The sequence below is a fragment of the Bison bison genome, unplaced genomic scaffold (genome assembly GCF_000754665.1).
Source record: "Bison bison bison isolate TAMUID 2011002044 unplaced genomic scaffold, Bison_UMD1.0 scf7180017864105, whole genome shotgun sequence".
In the NCBI taxonomy this organism is placed as follows: domain Eukaryota; kingdom Metazoa; phylum Chordata; class Mammalia; order Artiodactyla; family Bovidae; genus Bison; species Bison bison.
Genome location: NW_011494677.1, coordinates 7425554 through 7445181, shown reverse-complemented (window position 1 = coordinate 7445181; position 19628 = coordinate 7425554). Strand labels below are relative to the sequence as shown.

Genomic DNA, 19628 nt, shown 5'->3' with positions numbered 1-19628 from the left:
CATTGAAACATGTGAAATGTCATGTATGAAACGAGATGCCAGTCCAGGTTCAATGCACGATGCTGGATGCTTGGGACTGGTGCATTGGGACGACCCAGAGGGATGGTATGGGGAGGGAGGAGGGAGGAGGGTGCAAATCAAAACCACTATGGGTACTTTTTAAAAGTTAAGTGTCACTGGGATGACCCACAGGGATGGTATGGGGAGGGAGGAGGGTGGGGTGTTCAGGATTGGGAACACGTGTACACCCATGGCGGATTCATGTTGATGTATGGCAAAACCAAAACAATATTGTAAGGTAATTAGCCTCTAATTAAAATAAATAAATTTAATTTGAAAAATAAATAAAGATTAACAAATATTTGTATAGTACAAAAAAAAAAAGTTAAGTGTCAGAAATTGTGGCTCTAGTGGAATAGCTGGAAACAGCCAAATACAACTGTGCCAGAATAAAACATCAACTCAGTCTCTGAAGGATAGAATCAAGAAAAAAAGGTACATTCTAAATACTTTAATGCTGTTTTATACTATGCAAGAGGCACAAGGCATCTACAAAATACCTGTTTAATTAATGTGTTGATGTTATGCTTCTGAAAAATTTACGAAGATTAAAAAATTAGAAGGGTGTGTCTGAAACCTGGCTACAATAATGTATAAAAACTTACTAATCAAATCTCACATGTACCTCTTTACTGTTACAAAAAGCTATGAGATGGCAACAAAATAATGAATAAAACACTTCTGTACTTATTTTCTTGGTAACACTTATAAAATCTCAAATGGCAGAAATAAAAAATTTGTATAAACACCTCACAGAAAAAGCAAGCAAAATCTCAAACATCTTTAGGTCACAGTAACTTACCTCTTAGAAGTAAAATTTTTTTCTAGACCCTCATTGTGAATCAGTTTTGTATCCCCAAACTGCCACGAAGACTGCAGGTCACAGCTTACATCAAGCCGGCACTCGTTGAGAGTATCATGTATGAAACTATACTCTCTGGTATTGGTGTAACAAGGTGACAAGTAAACTAAAAATAAAGGAAAGGGTAAGCGGTTATTCGTGTTTAAAATGACATCATTGTAGGATAGTTAGGGTCTTTGGGAAGGTCATGTACACACTGCTGTATTTAAAATGGATAACCAACAAAGACCTATTGGACAGTCCATGAAACTCTGCTCAATGTTATGTGCTAGCCTGGATGGGAGAGGGGTTGGGGGATGAATGGATACATGTATATGTAAGGCTAAGACCCTTCATTGTTCACCTGAAACTACAACATTGCTAATCGGCTATACCACAATACAAAATGTTTTTCGTGTTATAAAAAATAAAATAAAATAATATTGTTGTACATCTGCACAATGACAACTATAGATATGTATAAGATACAAAATAACAAGTACTTGGAAGTTTCATTAACGTCTGGAGGCATTTATATATATTTAAGACTTTGTAACAGTAATACAGACTTCCTATACCCGGTATAAATGAAAATAGGAATCCTGTCTTACTCCACTTACCTACTGGGAGTTCTTAAAAGCTGACACAGATATACTAGATAGAGGGATTGGGGGCAAGAGGAGAAGGGGACGACAGAGGATGAGATGGCTGGATGGCATTACTGACTCGATGGACGTGAGTCTGGGTGAACTCCAGGAGTTGGTGATGGACAGGGAGGCCCGGCATGCTGCGATTCATGGGGTCGCAAGGAGTCGGACACGACTGAGCGACTGAACTGATCTGATCTGATCTGATATAGGTGACTCATTTTCAACTTAAGATGTACAGGCTCTACAACATACATTGTTACACAAACCTTGTAGCTCATGTTAGGTCATGAACATTTGTTGTATTTCCCCCAAATAAGGCAACCTATATACTAGTAAACTATTTGGTTATTTTGACTTCAATAATACCAGAATATCTTTGTTAACTCTTGACTGACACAGTGGCATGAGTAAGAAGCACAGTCTTTTGGAGGACAGTGAGCAATGTTTCAAGCATTGTTATATTAAGTAGATGCATTAAAGAATCAAAACCCTTAAGGAATAGGACCCAGAGGAAATTGGGGAATACAGCTGATTCTTGTTCTTTGTGGAAGTTACAGTATACTAAAGTTGCTGCCAACCTTGAATCAGTGAATACTGAACTATTAATATTAGTCTTAGTAGAAATACAGGCTTAGGTTCCTGTGGGCCTCTGGTGACATTTTTGACAACTGGAATGCCATGTGCAGTAAGCTTGCCTGCCAACATCTCTGTAAAATGAGCCAGTCTCATCCAGGTTGGAAACCTGCCACATAACCTTTTCCTGTATAACACTTAGCAGGTGTCTTTGAAATTCTTCCCCAGTCTCCTGTTCTGCAGAACCTGCCTGCATCCATTATCACCTTCTGAAGCGTGGGAGCCAGCAAGCTCTAGCCAAGAAGGGCTTAACATTCTCCTGACCCTTGGTGCCATGATCAAATGTCTCTTTGGCTTTTCACCTTCCAACAATGCTGCCCACAAGCTTTTTACTGGTGGTCATCTCATGAGTCTGCAAATGTAGATTCTACTCTCTCCACAGGAAAGGTACTCAAATGTTCCTTCAACATTTTCTGCAGAGGTTTGATGTACAAGTTGGTGAATTTTGTTTTCCTTTTTCTGAATGTGCCCTATTTTTAGCCAATAGTCCTGTAATTTTGTGTTATAGTGTAGCTTATGTAACATGCATTTTCTCTGTAGGGCACATCATAGACCTCCTGAGCTTAGGAGCACTAGACAGCATTTTAGCATGACATGGTGGAGGCCGTTTATAAAAGTGTGAACAACACAGCACAAAGCAGGTGACGAAATGGACACTTAACTATAATATGACAGCTGGAGTAAGATGCAGAGCACTCTCTCATCTGGATACAAGTGCATCAAGTGACTCAAATTTTTCACCATTCTGCATATGCCTAAAATGACTGAAAGTGCTGTGCTGAGTACTGGTGCTGTGGTTACAAACACATTTTAGCAAGCAGGAGAGTTTGAAAATATGGCAAACATGGCATCTGTGAATAATGAGGATCAGCAATTTCCATATACATGAATCTAACATAAACAATGGTCCTCTGTATTTAATAATCAACAGGATAAGACAGTGGCAAAACTAATACAAGATACTACAAACCACTGTTTTTCAAAAACAACGTATTCTTCACCTCCTTTCCATTTAATTTTCACTTTAATATTTGTAACAATTCATTACAAAATTTGGTCATTTCATAAGATATATGACTTTGTGCATGTGTGCTTGTGTTTAACTTATGTTGAAGTGAATATAGATCATGACATTTTTATAGCGGCTCTATGTATATACCCCTCGCCCAAACTCCCCAGTGTCAACACTTCATGTAACTATAATGAAACATGAAAACCAGAAAAATGACATTGGTATAATACACAGACCTCATTGATATTTTACTAGTTTCATGTGCAGTTATGTGTGTGGGGGTAGTTCTATGCAGTTTTATCACATGTGTAGATTCATGTAACAACCACTATAATCAAGATACACAACTGTTCCATCACCACAAAGATCATTCTTATTCTACTCCTTTATATATAGTAATATTGATAACCTTATTCCTCTTCTCTGCCTCTAAATCCTAGAACTACCAATCTGTTCTCCATCTCTATGCTGTCATCATTTCAAGAATGTTTTATAAATGGAACTTTATATTATAAAGTTGTTATATTTAAATTAATATTTACAACCTATGGAGACTGGCTTTTTAAATTCAGCATATTGCTTCTGAGATTCAATCAAGCTGCTGATACAGTAAATCTTTTTTTTTTTTAACTTGCTAAGTATCCCACAGTATGGATGCATCATACTTTAGCCATTTACTCAATGGAAATCAGGGTGATTAACAATTTTTGGCTACTACAAATAAAGCTACTATAAACATTTCCATATAGGTTTTAGTGTGGCCATAAGCATCCATTTCTCTGGGATAAATGCCTCGTAGTACAACAGCAGGGTCATACGGTAGTTGCATGTTTAGTTTTTCAAGAAACCATCAAACTTTTTCCAAAAGTGGCCGAACTATCTTACGCTTCCATTGGTTGCATGACTGATCTGGCTTCTCCTATTCTTCCTAGCTTTTGGTATTGCTATTCTTATTTCGGCTGTTTTAACAAGAATAAAGAGAGCCCCTTTTCATTAGCATTTTGTTAATGGCTGAGATATTGAATATCATTTTTGTGCTTATTTGCCAATCTATACATTCTCTTTAGTGAAATGACTATTCATGTCTTTTTCCTGTTTTCTGGTTGATTCCACTTTATGGTTCATCTAGCCCAGCATTTCGCATTATATACTCTGCATATAAGTTAAATAAACAGGGTGAAAATATACAGCATCGACCTCCTCCTTTCCCAATCCTGAACTAGTCTGTTGTTCCATGTCCAGTCCTAACTGTTGCTCTTGACCTGCATACAGACTTCTCAGGAGGTGGGCAAGGTGGCCTAGTATTCTCAACTTTTAAGAATTTTGCACAGTTTGTTGTGATCCACACAGTCAAAGGCTTTAGTGTAGTCAATGAAGGAGATGTTTTTCTGGAACTCTCTTGCTTTTTCAATGATCCAACGGATGTTGGCAATTTGATCTCTGGTTCCTCTGCCGTTTCTAAATCCAGTTTGTATATCTGGAAGTACTTGGTCACGTACTATTGAAGCCTAGCTTGAAGGATTTTGAGCATTACCTTGCTAACACGTGAAATGAGCTCAACTGTGCAGCAGTTTGAGCATTCTTTGGCATTGTCCTTCTTTGGGACAGGAATGAAAACTGACCTTTTCCAGTCCTGTGGCCACAGGTTTTCCAAATGTGCTGGTGTACTGAGTACAGCATATTCACAGCATCACCTTTTAGGATCTGAAACAGCTCAGTTGTGATTTCATCACCTTCACTAGGTTCATCCTAAGGCCTACTTGATTTCATACTCCAGGATGTCTGGCTCTAGGTGAGTGATTATCTGGGTCACTAAGACCTGTTTTGTACAGTTCTTCTGTGTATTCTTGCCACCTCTTCTTAATATCTTCTGCTTCTGTTATGCCCATACCGTTTCTGTCCTTTATTGTGCCCATCTTTGCAAGAAATGTTCCCTTGGTATCTCTAATTTTCTTGAAGAGATCTCTAGTCTTTTCCATTCTATTGTTTTCCTCTATTTCTTTGCATTGTTCACTTAAGGCTTTCTTATCTCTCCTTGCTATTCTTTGGAACTCTGCATTCAAATGGGTATATCTTTCCTTTTCTCCTTTGTTTTTTGCTTCTCTTCTTTTCTCAGCTATCTGTAAAGCCTCCTCAAACAACCATTTTGCCTTCTTGCAATTCTTCTTGGGGATGGTTTTGGTCACTGCCTCCCGTACAATGCTATGAACCTCCATCCAAAGTTCTTCAGGCACTCTATCAGACCTAACTAATCCCTTAAGTCTATTTCTCACTTCCACTGTATAATCATAAGGGATTTGATTGAGGTCATACCTGAATGGCCTAGTGGTCTTCTCTACAGTCTGAATTTTCCAATAAGCTCATGATCTGAAGTCACAATCAGCTTCAGGTGTTTTTTTTTTTTTTTTGCTAACTGTCTAGAGCCTCTTCATCTTCAGCTGCAAAGAATATAATCAATCTGATTTCAGTATTGATCATCTGGTGATGTCCATGTGTAGAGTCATCTGTTGTGTTGTTGGAAGAGGGTGTTTGCTATGACCTGTGTATTTTCTTGGCAAAACTCCATTAGCCTTTGCCCTGCTTCATTTTGTACTCCAAGGCCATATTTGTCTGTTACTCCAGGTGTGGCTTTCTACTTTAGCATTTTAATGAAATTTAAAATTTTAGCATTTTAATGAAAAGAACATCTTTCTTTGTGTGTGTGTGTGTGTGTGTGTGTGTGTGTGTGTGTGTGTGTTAGTTCTAGAAGGTCTTACAGGTCTTCATAGAACTGTCTAACTTGAGCTTCTTCAGCATTAAAGGTTTGGGGCACTGTGGTATTGAATGTGGATTACTGTGATGTTGAATGGTTTGCCTTTGAAACAAACATATTGTGTCATTTTTGAGACTGCACTCAAGGACTGCATTTTGGACTCTTCTGTTGACTATGGGCTACTCCATTTCTTCTCAGGGATTCTTGCCCACAATAGTAGATATAATGGTCATCTGAATTAAATTTGCTCATTCCCATCGATTTTAGTTTACTGATTCCTAAAATGTTGATATTCACTCTTGACATCTCCTGTTTGACCACATCCAATTTACCTTGATTCATGAACCTAACACTCCATGTTCCTATGCAATACTGTTCTTTGCAGCATCAAACTTTACTCTCACCACCACTGTGATAGTCACCTGACTCCTTGCAACCCCATGGACTGCAGCCCGCCAGGCTCCTCTGTCCATGGTATTTTCCAGGCAAGGATACTGGAGTGGTTTGCCATTTCCTTCTCCAGGGGATCTTCCTTCTCCAGGGATCAAACCCAGGTCTCCAGCACTGCAGGCAGATCTTTTACCGACTGAGCTACTAGGGAAGCCCATCCACAACTAGGCATCGTTGGTTCTTTCTGGGGCCTGTTTCTCCACTCTTCACCAGTAGCATATTGGATACCTACTGACTTGGGGGGCGCATCTTCCAGTGTCGTATCTTTTTGCCTTTTCATACTTTTCATGGGATTCTCAAGGCAAGAATGAAGTGGTTTGCCATTCCCATCTGAAGTGGACCACATTTTGTCAAAACTCTCCACCATGACCCATCCATTTTGGGTGGCACTGCACAGCACAGCTCATAATTTCATTGAGTTACACAAGGCTGTGGTCCATGTGATCATTTTGGTTGGTTTTCTGGGACTGTGGTTTTCCTTCTGGAAGTTAGCTATATGTATTTTTTACATACTTTTTTTTTTTTTTTAATCAAGCTGAGTTCTGTATTCCTAGAGTGCTGAGTCTTTATCATGAATGTTGCTTTCTGTCAAGTTTTTTCTGCATAAATTTATATGACCATGTGATTGTTATTCCTTGTCCTGTGAATACACATTGACTTTCAGATACCAAACCAGTCTTGCATCCCTTGAACAAAACTCCCTTGGTTATAATATATAATTCATTTTATATACTGAATACTACTTCTTTATATTTTGTATAGAATTTGTGTGTTAAGGTTCATGATGGGTATTGGTCTGTAGTTTTCTTTTTTTGTATTACGTTTAGCTTTGGCACCAGGATAATACTATACTAGTAGTTATTCTTTCCTCTTCTATATTATAGAAGAAATTGTAAAGGATTTGTATTAGCTCCTTTCTTTAATCTTGAGTAGAATTCTCCAGTGAAACCATCTGGGCCTGGGGATTTCTTTTCCAACAGATTTTTTTCAACTATGAATTCAATTTCTATAATACAGACATATCTTGGAGACATTGTGTGTTCAGCTCCAGACCACCACAATGAAGTCTATTAAGTGTGCAACAGCATTATGTTTAAAAAACAATGTATATAACCTTGATTTTAAATACTTTATTGCTACAAAAATGCTAACAATCATTTGAGCCTTCAGTGAATCATAATCTTTTTGCAACAGTAACATCAAAGATCACTAATCACAGATCATTAACAAATGTAACAGCAAAGAAGTTTGAAATACTGTGAAAATTACAAAAATTTGATCCAGAGACACAAAGTGAGTGATTACTGTTGGAAAATAGACACCAATAGACTTGCCTGATACAGTGCTGCCACAAACCTTCAATTTGTAAAAACACAGTATCTGTGAAGAGCAACAAAATGAGGAATGCCTGTAGTTATAAGGCTATCAAATGATCTATTTAGTACTGTGTGAGTTTTGGTAATTTGTACTTTTAAACAAACTGGCCCCTTTCATTTAAGTTGTAAAGTTTATGTACTTAGATCTGTTCATAAGGCTTTCAATTCTGTGGCTCAGTAGTGATATACTATGTCTTTTCTGAGAGTTGTAGTTTGTGTCTTTTTTGTCAGTCTCACTACAGGTAACCTTCCTAAAGGATTATCACCTTCTTTTTTTATCTTTGCAACCAGCTTCTTAATTTCATTTTTTTCCTTTGTGCTTGTTATGGGCTTATCCTGTTACTCTTTTCCTAGTTCCTTAAGAAGGAAACTTAGACTACTGGTTTGAAACCTATTTTCTAATGGAAGTATTTAGTGTTATGAATTTGTCAGCCATGATTCAGTTTTCCCCTCAAATTTTGATAAGTTACATCTCCTTTTTTATTCAATCCAATGTGTTTCTAAAATCTCATGAATATTTAGAAATGTGTTGTTTACTCTCCATGTGTTCAAAGACTTATCTAATGCTTTCTATCATTAATTTCTAGATTATTCGACTTCAGTTCTTTTAAATACGTTGAAATGTGTTTCATGGCCCAACACATCGTCTATCTTGATGAGCATCAACTTAGTTCTTGAAAAGAATGTCTGTTCTACTGTTGTTGTGTAGAGTATAATGTCGTAATAATGTGCAAATGCCAATCAGATCTTGTTAGTTGACAAAGTTCAGTTCTTGTGTGTCTTCACTGATTTTTGTGTTTCTGTGGTTCTACTGGTTGTTCAGAGAGGTGTACCGAAATCACCAACTGCCATTCCAGATTTGCCCATTTTTCCTTTCAGTTCTATCAGTGCTGCTTCATGGTTTCTGAAGCTTTGTCATTTAGGGATACAGTTAGGACTGCTGAATCCTACTAGTGGATTTATGCAATATCCCCTTCTGTTTCTGGAATTTTCATTCCTCTGAAGTCTACTGATATAAATAGCCACTCTGCTTTATTCTGATTGTTTGCATGGCTTATCTTTCTCTATACACTTACTTTAAACCAACTTATATCCCTATATTTAAAGTGCATTCGTCAACAGTCTATAGTTGGGTCATGGTTTTTTTCAATCCATTGTGTAAACGTCTTAACTGGTATAAATTATATTTAATATAACTGATACAATAGGGCTTAAGCCTGACATTTTACTGTTTATTTTTCCCTCAGTTGTTCAATTCTCTACTTCACTTTTTCTGCCTTCCTGTGGGTTATGCAAACATTTTTAAAATTCCATTTTGATTTATCCATAGTGTCTTTAGAAACAACTTTTAATTCTGAGATAACTGTTTGTACATGTGCTCGTGTCCAACTCTTTATGACCCCATGAACTGCAGACCACCAGGCTCCTCTGTCCTTGTTCCAACTGTCAAACAAAATTAGAAAACTCAAGAGGAGGACTGTCAATTGTATTTCCCTGTATTTCTACTCTCCTTTGTCCCTCCTTCATTCCTAATGTTCCCAGCTTCTTTCATCATTTTCTGCTTGGAAACTTTGTTTAGCCATTCTACACCAAGATTTACTAGTGAAAAATTTTGAGTTTTACTTCATCAGAGAATGCCTATTTCAGTTCTACTCCTGAGGATATTTTTCTGAGTATAGTTCTTTTCATTCTGCACTTAAAAAATGTTGTGCCACTTCTTCTGGGCTCCATGGTTTCTAATGAAATATCTGCCATTCAATTTTCCCCAATAAAAACATTTAGTTGCTCTCAAGATTTTTTCTGTTCTTAATTTTCAGAAGTTTGATTATGATGTGCCTTGTGATGGACTTCTCTGGCTTTATCCTGTTTAGGGTTCATTCAACCTTTTGATTGAATGTTGTTTAGTTGTTAAGACATGTCCAACTCTTTGCGACCCCATGGACTGTAACCTGCTGGGTTCCTCTGTCCATAGGATTTTCCAAGCAAGAATACTGGAGTGGGTTGCCATTTCCTTATCCAGGGGATCTTCCCAATCCAGGCATCAAACCCATGTTTCTTGCATCTCCTACATTGACAGGCAGATTCTTTCCCACTGCACCAGCTGGGACTGTATAGGTTTATGCCTTTTGCCAAGTTTGGGGAGCTTTCAGACAGTATTTATTCAAATACTCTTTCAGCTCTATGCTCTCTTCTCCTTCTGAAGCTCTGAGAACAAAGAAATTAGGTCTTTTATTATTGTTCCACAGGTTCCTGAGGCTTTGTTATTTGATGTCTTCTCTGTTGTTTGGGCCGGGTAATTTGTTACTGTATCGTCCAATTCACTACTTCTTTCCAAAATCTCAATTCTTTTCTGGAACCCATCCAATTAGTTTTTATTTCAATTATTGCATTTTTCAGTTCCAAAACTTCTGCCTAGTTCTTTATTACATTTTTCATTTCTTTCTTGCAATTTTCCATTTGTTTCAAAACTGTTTGTAATTGGTTGTTGAAGCATCATTAGAATGACTTTAATTTTTTAATTGGTAGAAATGATGACTGGTTTAAAAGCTTTGTCAGATAATGTCAACATCTGTTTTATTGTGTTACTGCCATTTGTTGATTCTTCTTTTCTCATTCAAGTTGGGATTTTCCTGATGGGTGGGGTAAGATGATTTTTTAAATATTTTGGTCATTTGGGATACTGTTAACAGACTCTAGATCATATTCAATCTTCTGTGGTAATAAGCCTCTACTAAGACTAAAGTCACAGGGATAACTGTGCCTGTAGTAGAAGGCTGGGGGTGGGGACACTAACTCTTTACCACCAGGAAGTACTGGCTCTCTACAGGGTCTCCACTGACACCCTGGTGGGGACGGGGGTGAGGGGTGGTGGGGCGGTCGGAAGGGTGGTGGCGGGGCAGGCAGCTGTCTCGTTACCAGGAGAAAGAGGCAGAAGTTGATGCTCCTGACTCAGCCTCCCCTGACACTGTGGGACGGGGACAGCTACCCTGTTACTGGTGTGTGTGACAGTCTCGGCTCCCCTCTTGGTCTTCGCTGACTCTGCTCCTACCAAGTGTCTCATCCCCACCGGCAACTCATCACCACAGGGCAGGAGCAGAAATCCACAGACACTGCAGGGGACAGCAGAGAGGGGGCCATGGTTACATGCAGGGAAAGGCACCGGCACAGGCGGAGGTGGAGGCAGGCATCTGGGCCCTCCGTTCACACTGCTGAGAAAAGGAACAGACGCTGTGCTGTTTCCTCCTCCAGGTGTTTTGCAGGAATAGAGTGTTCACTGTTAAACAGGTTTCCCACATTCTAAGTCGCCCTACTCCCAGTCCTTGGCAAAACAGAGCAGACTTTTCTTAGGGCTTTTTGTGTCTGTAAAAGTTGGCATTTCTCAGTTGTGGTCATCCAGTTTGAGACATGAAGGAAACAAAAATAAAATCTGAAGAACTTTATGCTATGTCAATACTTAACTCCCAGGGTCCCACACAGGCTCATCCTCTTCTCTCCACCCTTCCAAGTCTTGTTTGTTTTATGTGTGATGTCCAGTGTTTTTAACTGTGTACTTAGTGGGAGTGATAGGAGACATGTGTCTATCTTACTCTGTGTGGGAAAAAAGTACATGTGTGTTTAAGGAATTAAAGGCCTAACTTAAGCTAATTTTATGAAGAGTCAAAATTGAAGATGAGCATAAACTAAGATCAGAGAAATGCAGTAATAGTTATGAAATAATCCCATCTTCCATAGAATTACCTTTCCCAGCTGTCCTCCTGATCTTGGGAATGGTGAATTTTTTCAAAGGATTGCCATTTCTGCCATTAACAAATAAAGGTTGACTGGTTGAGTTCATTTTCCATAAAGTATTGTGTTTACCAATCTCTTTCATTTCCATTTTGTTGGTGGCCTAGAATCAACCCAAAGTTATTAAACAAAAGGTCAATAAATAATCAAAGGCAATGTCAGTAAAACTGTTTAAAAGTTCTTATATGGAATTGAATACAGATATATTTTTAGTCATACAACAGATTTCAATCTCATTTTGCAGGTTACATAGAAAATTAATTAACTTTCGATTTTATATACTATTTAAAATATTTTGTAGTGTTTTTTTTTTTTTTTACTCATTTATTTATTGATTTTAATCTGGCTGCACTGGGTCTTAGTTGTGGCATACAGGATCTAGCTCCCTGTCCAGGGATCAAACCCAGGCCCCCTGCATGGGGAGCACAGAGTCTTAGCCTTTGGACCACCAGGGAAGTCCCTGTTTTGTAGTTTCTAACAGACATTTTCCTGGCAGTTTAAACCTTCTGTGTTTCCAAAAAGCTTAATAACTTCTAAACAACAATTTTTATTAACATTTGGTAAAATTCTTGCCAAGCACCTATTTTTAAAAACATTTTTCCTATGGGCTTCTGCGAATTTAATATATTCTCTAAATTAGAGTCTTTGGCTTTTGGAAAAACCTTTATAAAGGTTGTAAATCTGCACTGGTATCCCTACAGCTGATGGGCTAAAACAGTCAACCACTGCTGTTCCACAGTATCACTGCCAATAGATTAAGACATTATACATTGCCACACCACTATTCCTTTTCCTCCTTTCAACCTTTTCCCCAAACATACACACATACATTAACCTCCCAAGGAGAACTCACACACGGTATCAAAGGAAACCTATGGTGCCCACACACAGAGAAATATATGCAAAGATATATTGTTCATGCCATTTCATAATATGGCTCTGGGCCTCCTGAAACCATCAACTGTTTTGTTCACAAACAGGACATCACATTCCAAATTAAGAGCTGCCAAAATTCTACAGAAGGGTCACAAAGGAAAAGATTCTATAGAAGGTTCACAAGCAGTTACTCTCCCAATCCCTACTCCTCCAGTCTTCGTGAAAGGTGATCTCTCAATCTCACAAACATGGACCGAGACGTCTGGAAAGAGAAGAAAACCAGCCTTTCTCTCATCCAGTCACATGGAAACACACCAGTGGTGGTGCCTACTAACAAGAATCCCTCAAGATATACCAGCTCCAGAAATATTTGTCAAGACTTCCATGGAAGTTTCATGAGGCAAAGAAGAATAATTTATAGAATAACTCACATTACAAAAAACTCTTTGTGATCTATACCTACTCCACACAAAGGTATACAACCATGTTGAATACACTTAAAGAACTTCATCCTGTGACAATACTTTCTTTAACTACAATTACACCGTATTTTCGTTAAGATGGGTAATATTTCAGCTGTATGGTTCCTTATAAAATGTGTTCCTAGTGGAATTAACTATACAGTAAAGACTTCTGAGATTTACTCATTTTGTTCCTCAGTGCTTGGGATAATACTTAGCCACAAAGTGGCTAAAAAATGTATGCTAAAAACTGTCTGATGAAAGATGAATATTCAGGGAACAACAGTATTCAACTTTCTTCATTAAGTTGTATCAGTAAGTTTTCAAGGGTAACCTTTCAAGTAAGAATAATACATCTTTAAATTCAACCCAAACAAATCAGCCACTAAAGTGATAACAAATTTATAACTTCTTCATACTCATATATCACAGTCCTATATCCATTTATATTATTTATTTTTACATACAGATGCAAAGATACATCACACTATACTGTGAAATATACACAACAGTCCTATAATCATTATCTGTGTATTTACATATATTGTTTATTTTTCTATATGTAAAAATAAAATCAGGAAGTATGAACCCAGCAGGTTCATATTATGGCTGTCCTACAACGTCCTGGATTATCTGGGTGAGAGTAAAGAAAAAAATCAACACTAAAAACTTTAAGAATAGTTAATGCACAGGACATTGAACTTGGTAAGTCCTTAACAGATACTAAAATGAATGAATGAACTGAAGATCAAACAAAGAAACCAAAACCAAAAAGCTTCCCCCACAACTAAAATGTCTATTCATACAGATCCTAAGGGTGTGTATGTTATGAACAACTTTAAGCCAAAACACTTAAAGATTACACAAAACAATAAATTCTAGGAAAAAATTAATTTACTAAAGTTGCAAGAAGAAATTAACATAATGCATTATCCTATCACATTAAAATGAAGTTGAATCAGTAGTTACAAATTGATTCTAAAGAGAAAAATAATGATATTAATATACCATAAGCAAACCAAGTATATCCAAGTATGCAAGAGAGATTTAATATGTATGTTTTATTTACTAATATAAACCTATTGAAGGAGGAAAAAAAATCAAGTGATTATCTCAATAAATGAAATCAGCTAATCAAATTCAAAATTCACTTGTGATTTTAAAAAGTTAAGAAAGCATTCATTAACTTGATAAGTTATTTGCCAAAAATTTACAGCAAATTGGTAAATATCAAATGCACTCCTTTTAAATTTAGAATAAAACAAGGATACCACTATCTCTGCTTCCTTTGAACAATGTTCTGGAGGTGCTCATGAGGGCAGAAGACAAGACGTAAACAGTATAAAGGAACTAAAAAGCTGAAGGGGAAAGGAAAACAGCTTGAGAATTTCTTGGAGTGAAAGAAAATGATTTTTGGCTTGTAAGAGAAAGATTAGACTCAAATAACACAGATTAAGAATGAATTTTACTTAAAACAGGTAAAAAATCACAGTGGTTCAATTTTTGGTTCTACCATTAATTAGATATGCTGTGTGTGGCAAAAGGTCTAACTTCTCTGAGCCTAACAGTATCCATACCTCACATGGTTGCAGAAGCTGGTACAAAACAACTGCATACTATGAACTGTTAAGTGACAGCCTGAAGCCTATAATATGGAACCAAGTTACAAAGTTCATCAAGCAGTATTGCAAAGAAGGTTCAAAGTCAAGTGATAATGGTTCTAATTCTCAATCTGCAATTAACTAACTTTCTTTATTTCCTCTAATAATTTTCTAGAAAACTTACTTTACTGAATACTTTGTAGTGCATGACTCTGCTGGGATTATGAATCCAAACACACTTTTCAGAGGCAACTTAGTGGCAAGGGAATAAATCCCTTCTATGTCAAATAGACAGTCTAAAGACAGGCCTTGTAAAGTTTTCTTAAAAGAATATTTGTGCTGAGTTTCCTAAGTCTATCATTAAAAATTAAGGACTTCAGACCACTGGTTATGAATTATAGATTACTACACAGACCTCCAAAGTCTCCTACCTGATTACGATCCAAAAATCCTTAATAACATAACTTGGTATTTCAATTGAATGACCTAGAGAGCCTTAGAGTTATTTATTTACTTGGCAGTGCTGGGTCTTAGTTGCAGCATGTGGGATCTAGTTCCCTGACCAGGGATCGAACCCAGGCCCACTGTATTGGGAGCTCAGAGTCTTAGTCACAGGACCACCAGGGAAGTCCCTGCTGCTGCTAAGTCTCTTCAGTCGTGTCCGACTCTGTGCGACCCCATAGACAGCAGCCCACCAGGCTCCCCCATCCCCGGGATTCTCCAGGCAAGAACATTGGAGTGGGTTGCCATTTCCTTCTCTAATGCATGAAAGTGAAAAGTGAAAGGGAAGTCGCTCAGTCGTGTCCAACTCTGCGCGACCCCATGGACTGCAGCCTACCACGCTCTTCCATCCATGGGATTTTCCAGGCAAGAGTACTGGAGTGGGGTGCCATTGCCTTCTCCAGGGAAGTCCCTAGAGTTTCTTAATAAGACTCAAGTGCTATCAGTTATGAAAAGGTTTCCTAGTATAAAGCAATTAAAGATGAGTAATACATGAAGCATTCAGTTAGAAAGTTTTTTTCAGTTCTCTTTCAAACTTTCACATTAGCTTGCTAACTTACTTTTAACATCTCTGAAAGTTTGCTAATCTCTTTTTAACAAAAACAATGTCTCAATTTCAGGATCTTCTGGCAAATGACACTGTTCCATCTAATTTTTACAATTATCTTTTTGATTTCTACAAGTAATACCGATTTTCTACTTACTTTCCACCCCCAAGTATGCTTAACTAAACAAGAGGTCTATTATAAAACATTAAAGATATTATTGTAATGGTGATATGCAGATATAGCAAAGATCATCCCTTTTCCAGTAATCTCAGGAAAGAGTATCCAATAAGTAAATAAATGATGAATAAATAGTCTTGGAACTTGAGTCACAAACACATAAATTCTAAATTCTTCAGCAGAGTTCTAAATAGTTGAAAGTAAGAATTCTGATAAAGGGTTCAATCAGATCTATACATGATAAACTACATACACATTTAATGAGATTAAGTCAAGAATCCCCCAGCTAGGACAATATGATGCCAAGATGAAATGTTTTATAAAACTTTTCATTTTATAGACCAGGGGTTGGTAAACTATAGCCTGTGCATTCAATCCAGCCCATTACTAGTTTTTGTAGAGCTCACAGCTAAACAGTTAAAAAAAAAAATCAAGGATAGTTATTTCATGTCACTTGAAAAATTATACGAAATTCAAATTTCAGGATCTGTAGGAAGTTTTACTGGAATATAGCCACTCTTATAGTCTATGGCTGCTTTCCTACTAGAACAGCTGCTGCTGCTACTAAGTCGCTTCAGCCGTGTCCGACTCTGTGCGACCCCATAGACGGCAGCCCACCAGGCTCCTCTGTCCACGGGATTCTCCAGGCAAGAACACTGGAGCGAGCTGCCATTTCCTTCTCCAACTCGTGAAAATGAAAAGTGAAAGTGAAGACGCTCTGTCGTGTTCAACTGTTAGCGACCCCGTGGACCGCAGCCTACCGGGCTCCTCTGTCCATGGGATTGTCCAGGCAAGAGTACTGGAGCGGGCTGCCATTGCCTTCTCCGACTAGAACAGCAGGGTTGAGTAAACATGAGACCCTTGGCACACAAAGACTAAAATATTTACCATCTAGCCCTTTACAGAAAACGTTTGCCAACCCCTGTTGTAAATGAAACAACTAAGTATCAAAGAATCAGGATGATAAAAACTAGACTTTATAATTTCCATTTTAGGGCTTTTTCTCCTACATTCCCACTGTTTCAATTATCTTTCCACTGTATCCTGAATTTCATTCCCACCCACTTTGCTTCTCTGTATCTACCCCCATATTTAACAGGTTCATAGCTGATCAAGTAAAAAAGCAAAACAGACAAAACCCGCCAGGGTCAGATTTGCCCCTCTCTAGATCACCATGGGGGTCACAAAGAGTCGGACACGACTGAGCAACTGAACTGAACTGAGATCACTTCCTACTTCCTCCGCAATTTACTTCTATTTCTACCTCCATTACTCTACCTAAACAGCAGTCTTCAGTCACCAATGGTTTCTACATCAGTCTCTCATTCACATAGTACGTTTCTGATTCACAGCTTACTTGGCCCCTCTACCTTTGAAACTGGTGACCAGTCTCTGCTTGAAATAAAAGCCTGGCTTGAAATAATGCCCTGACTTTTGTGACTTCATAATCCTGATTTTACAGCTACTGCTCAGGGGTGTTTTCTTAGTCTCTTAGCAACTCACCTGTCTTTAACCTGGCCTTTATTTTGTTTTAAGTTTTACTTGTATAAGATACATTTAAAAATATTCTCTTAAATTTTCTTTTAGTATTTTGCCAAACTAATCTTTGTAAATAATAAAAATAATACTCAGTAGTTTTAATTAGCATTTCTTTCATTATTAGTGAGATTGAGTCATCCTGTTTATTCTCTGAATCACTTGTTCCAATCTTTTTCTCTTGCTTTTCAGCTAAAATGGTCTTTTAGTTAATGATTTGTAAGGACTCTATATTCACAGAAATTAACTTTTGTCTGTCATCAGTGTTGCGACATTTTTGTCTTTTAGTTTTGTTGACAGCATTTTCCTCCCATAGAAAAACTTTAATTTTTGTGTAGTCTATGGATGAGATGGTTGCACGGTATCACCGACTTGATGGACATGAGTCTGACCAAGCTCTGGGAGTTGGTGATGGACAGGGAAGCCTGGCATGCTGCAGTCCATGGGGTCGCAAAGAGTCAGACACGACTGAGCGACTGAACTGAACTTCTCAGTCTGTTAGCATACTGGATTTTCATATTATCACCAGAAGCATATACATTCCAGTTGCTCAATACCCTAACTGACACTTCATATTGGCAAACTTTAATTCTTGCCAATATGATGCACATATCTCATTGTGCTTAGTTTGCACTAGTCTGGTTTTTGATGACATCAGTCATCTCCTGGGTATATTTATTGGTCATTTGATGAAAACCTTTGTGAAATGCCTGTTTAAGTTTTTTCTCACTTTTCTGTAAAGCTGTTTATTCTATTCAATGTATTTGTAAGAAAAGAGAGACTAACTCTTGACCAAGTATACTTGTTGCAAATAATTTCTCCCATGTTTTTAAAACTTGTGGTTACACTTCTTTAAACAAAAAGATCTAATTTTAATGCAGTCAAAATTATAGATTTTCCTTTACATTGGTATTTTTTCACTTTTGATTAACTTTAAGAAAGAAGTGCTGAAGATGGTAGAGTAAAAAGACCCTGGGCTCACCTCCTCTCACAAGCACACCAAAATAACAACTATCTGCAGAATAACCAGTAATAAAAAAAGACTGGGACCTACTAGAAAAGATCTGCTACAGCTAAAGACTTAAAACACAGAACCACACCAAGACCACTAACATCATACTCAACAGTGAAAAGCTGAAAGCACTCCCTCTAAGATCAGGAACAAGACAAGAATGCCCACTCTTGCCATTTTTATTCAACACAGTTTTGGAAGTCCTAGCCACAGCAATCATGTTTTAAAGAATTTATTCCAAGGTACTTTATGATTTTTAAATCACTACATGGTATACAATGGATTTTTCAAATTTACATTTTATTCACTGCTAATGTTTTAAACGGTGTTGACAATAATAACATAAGCACTTACTAGTGCTTTAGATACAGACTGATCCATTTAATCCTCATTATATCCCTATGAGATATCCTTTTTTTTTTTTTTTTAATTAGAAAAAGAAGTCCAGGGAAGTTAAATTATGTTCCCCAGGACACAAAGCTAGAAAGTGTTGAATCTGGAATTCAAACTCGGGCAGTCTGGCATCAGACTGAATGCACTCAACAACTAGGCAAATTGACGTTCAGTGAAACTGATGCCTGCATATTAACTATCCAGAAGCCTTGGTAGGCACCTGTTAGTTCTATTATTTTCGCATATGTTTGCATTTTTCCATAATAAAAACAGAACTATAAGAGTGCTTGTTAAAGTGCATGAGTTATCCACGAGAAACAGCTGCCTGTAGAGAACGGAACACTAGAAGATTTAGGAATGGGGAGGAGGGAGATTTATCAGTTTCTACCTTTATTATCTTTTAAATCTTATCTTTATAAATGTATATCCTCTAAAAAACTGGAAGACTTTCTTCACTCTAAGTGAAGACTCCCTTCATTCCCTCTCTATAGATACAAAAAAACATATATCTAAAAATAAATTTAAAAATGGCCTGGGCTGATATGAAGACTTGTAAAAAAAAGACTTGAGGGTTATAAAATTTTTGCTTAAAAGGAGAATATCCTCACACTTTATTTTTGAGAAGGAATACTTATTATATTGAATAGACAAAAATCTTCTCGTATTAAGCCTTTAAAGTTGATTCAGTCTTAAAGTGGATTCAACCTTCAAGGTGACAAAAATAATACTAACGGCTACATGGAAGAAAAAACAGAATGATCAAGGAAATTCCGAGAAACGATTGGAGGAGGAAAAATGACACTGCTGCTGCTAAGTCACTTCAGTCGTGTCCGACTCTGTGCGACCCCATAGACGGCAGCCCACCAGGCTCCCCCGTCCCTGGGATTCTCCAGGCAAGAACACTGGAGTGGGTTGCCATTTCCTTCTCCAATGCATGAAAGTGAAAAGGGAAAGTGAAGTCAC

At 37.5% G+C, this 19628-nt stretch overlaps 1 protein-coding gene across 1 annotated transcript in view; it reads right to left on the bottom strand.

Moving 5' to 3' along the window:
• The window catches only part of TEX15 (testis expressed 15), a 79703-nt gene that overhangs the window by 40854 nt on the left and 19221 nt on the right, over positions 1-19628 (bottom strand). Inside the window, exons 3-4 of the mRNA XM_010838807.1 lie at positions 11513-11663; positions 863-1028 (exon numbers count right to left, since the gene is read on the bottom strand). Coding sequence (XP_010837109.1) covers positions 863-1028; positions 11513-11651 — 305 coding nt within the window. The 5' untranslated portion in view covers positions 11652-11663. The remainder of the gene's footprint in view (positions 1-862; positions 1029-11512; positions 11664-19628) is intronic.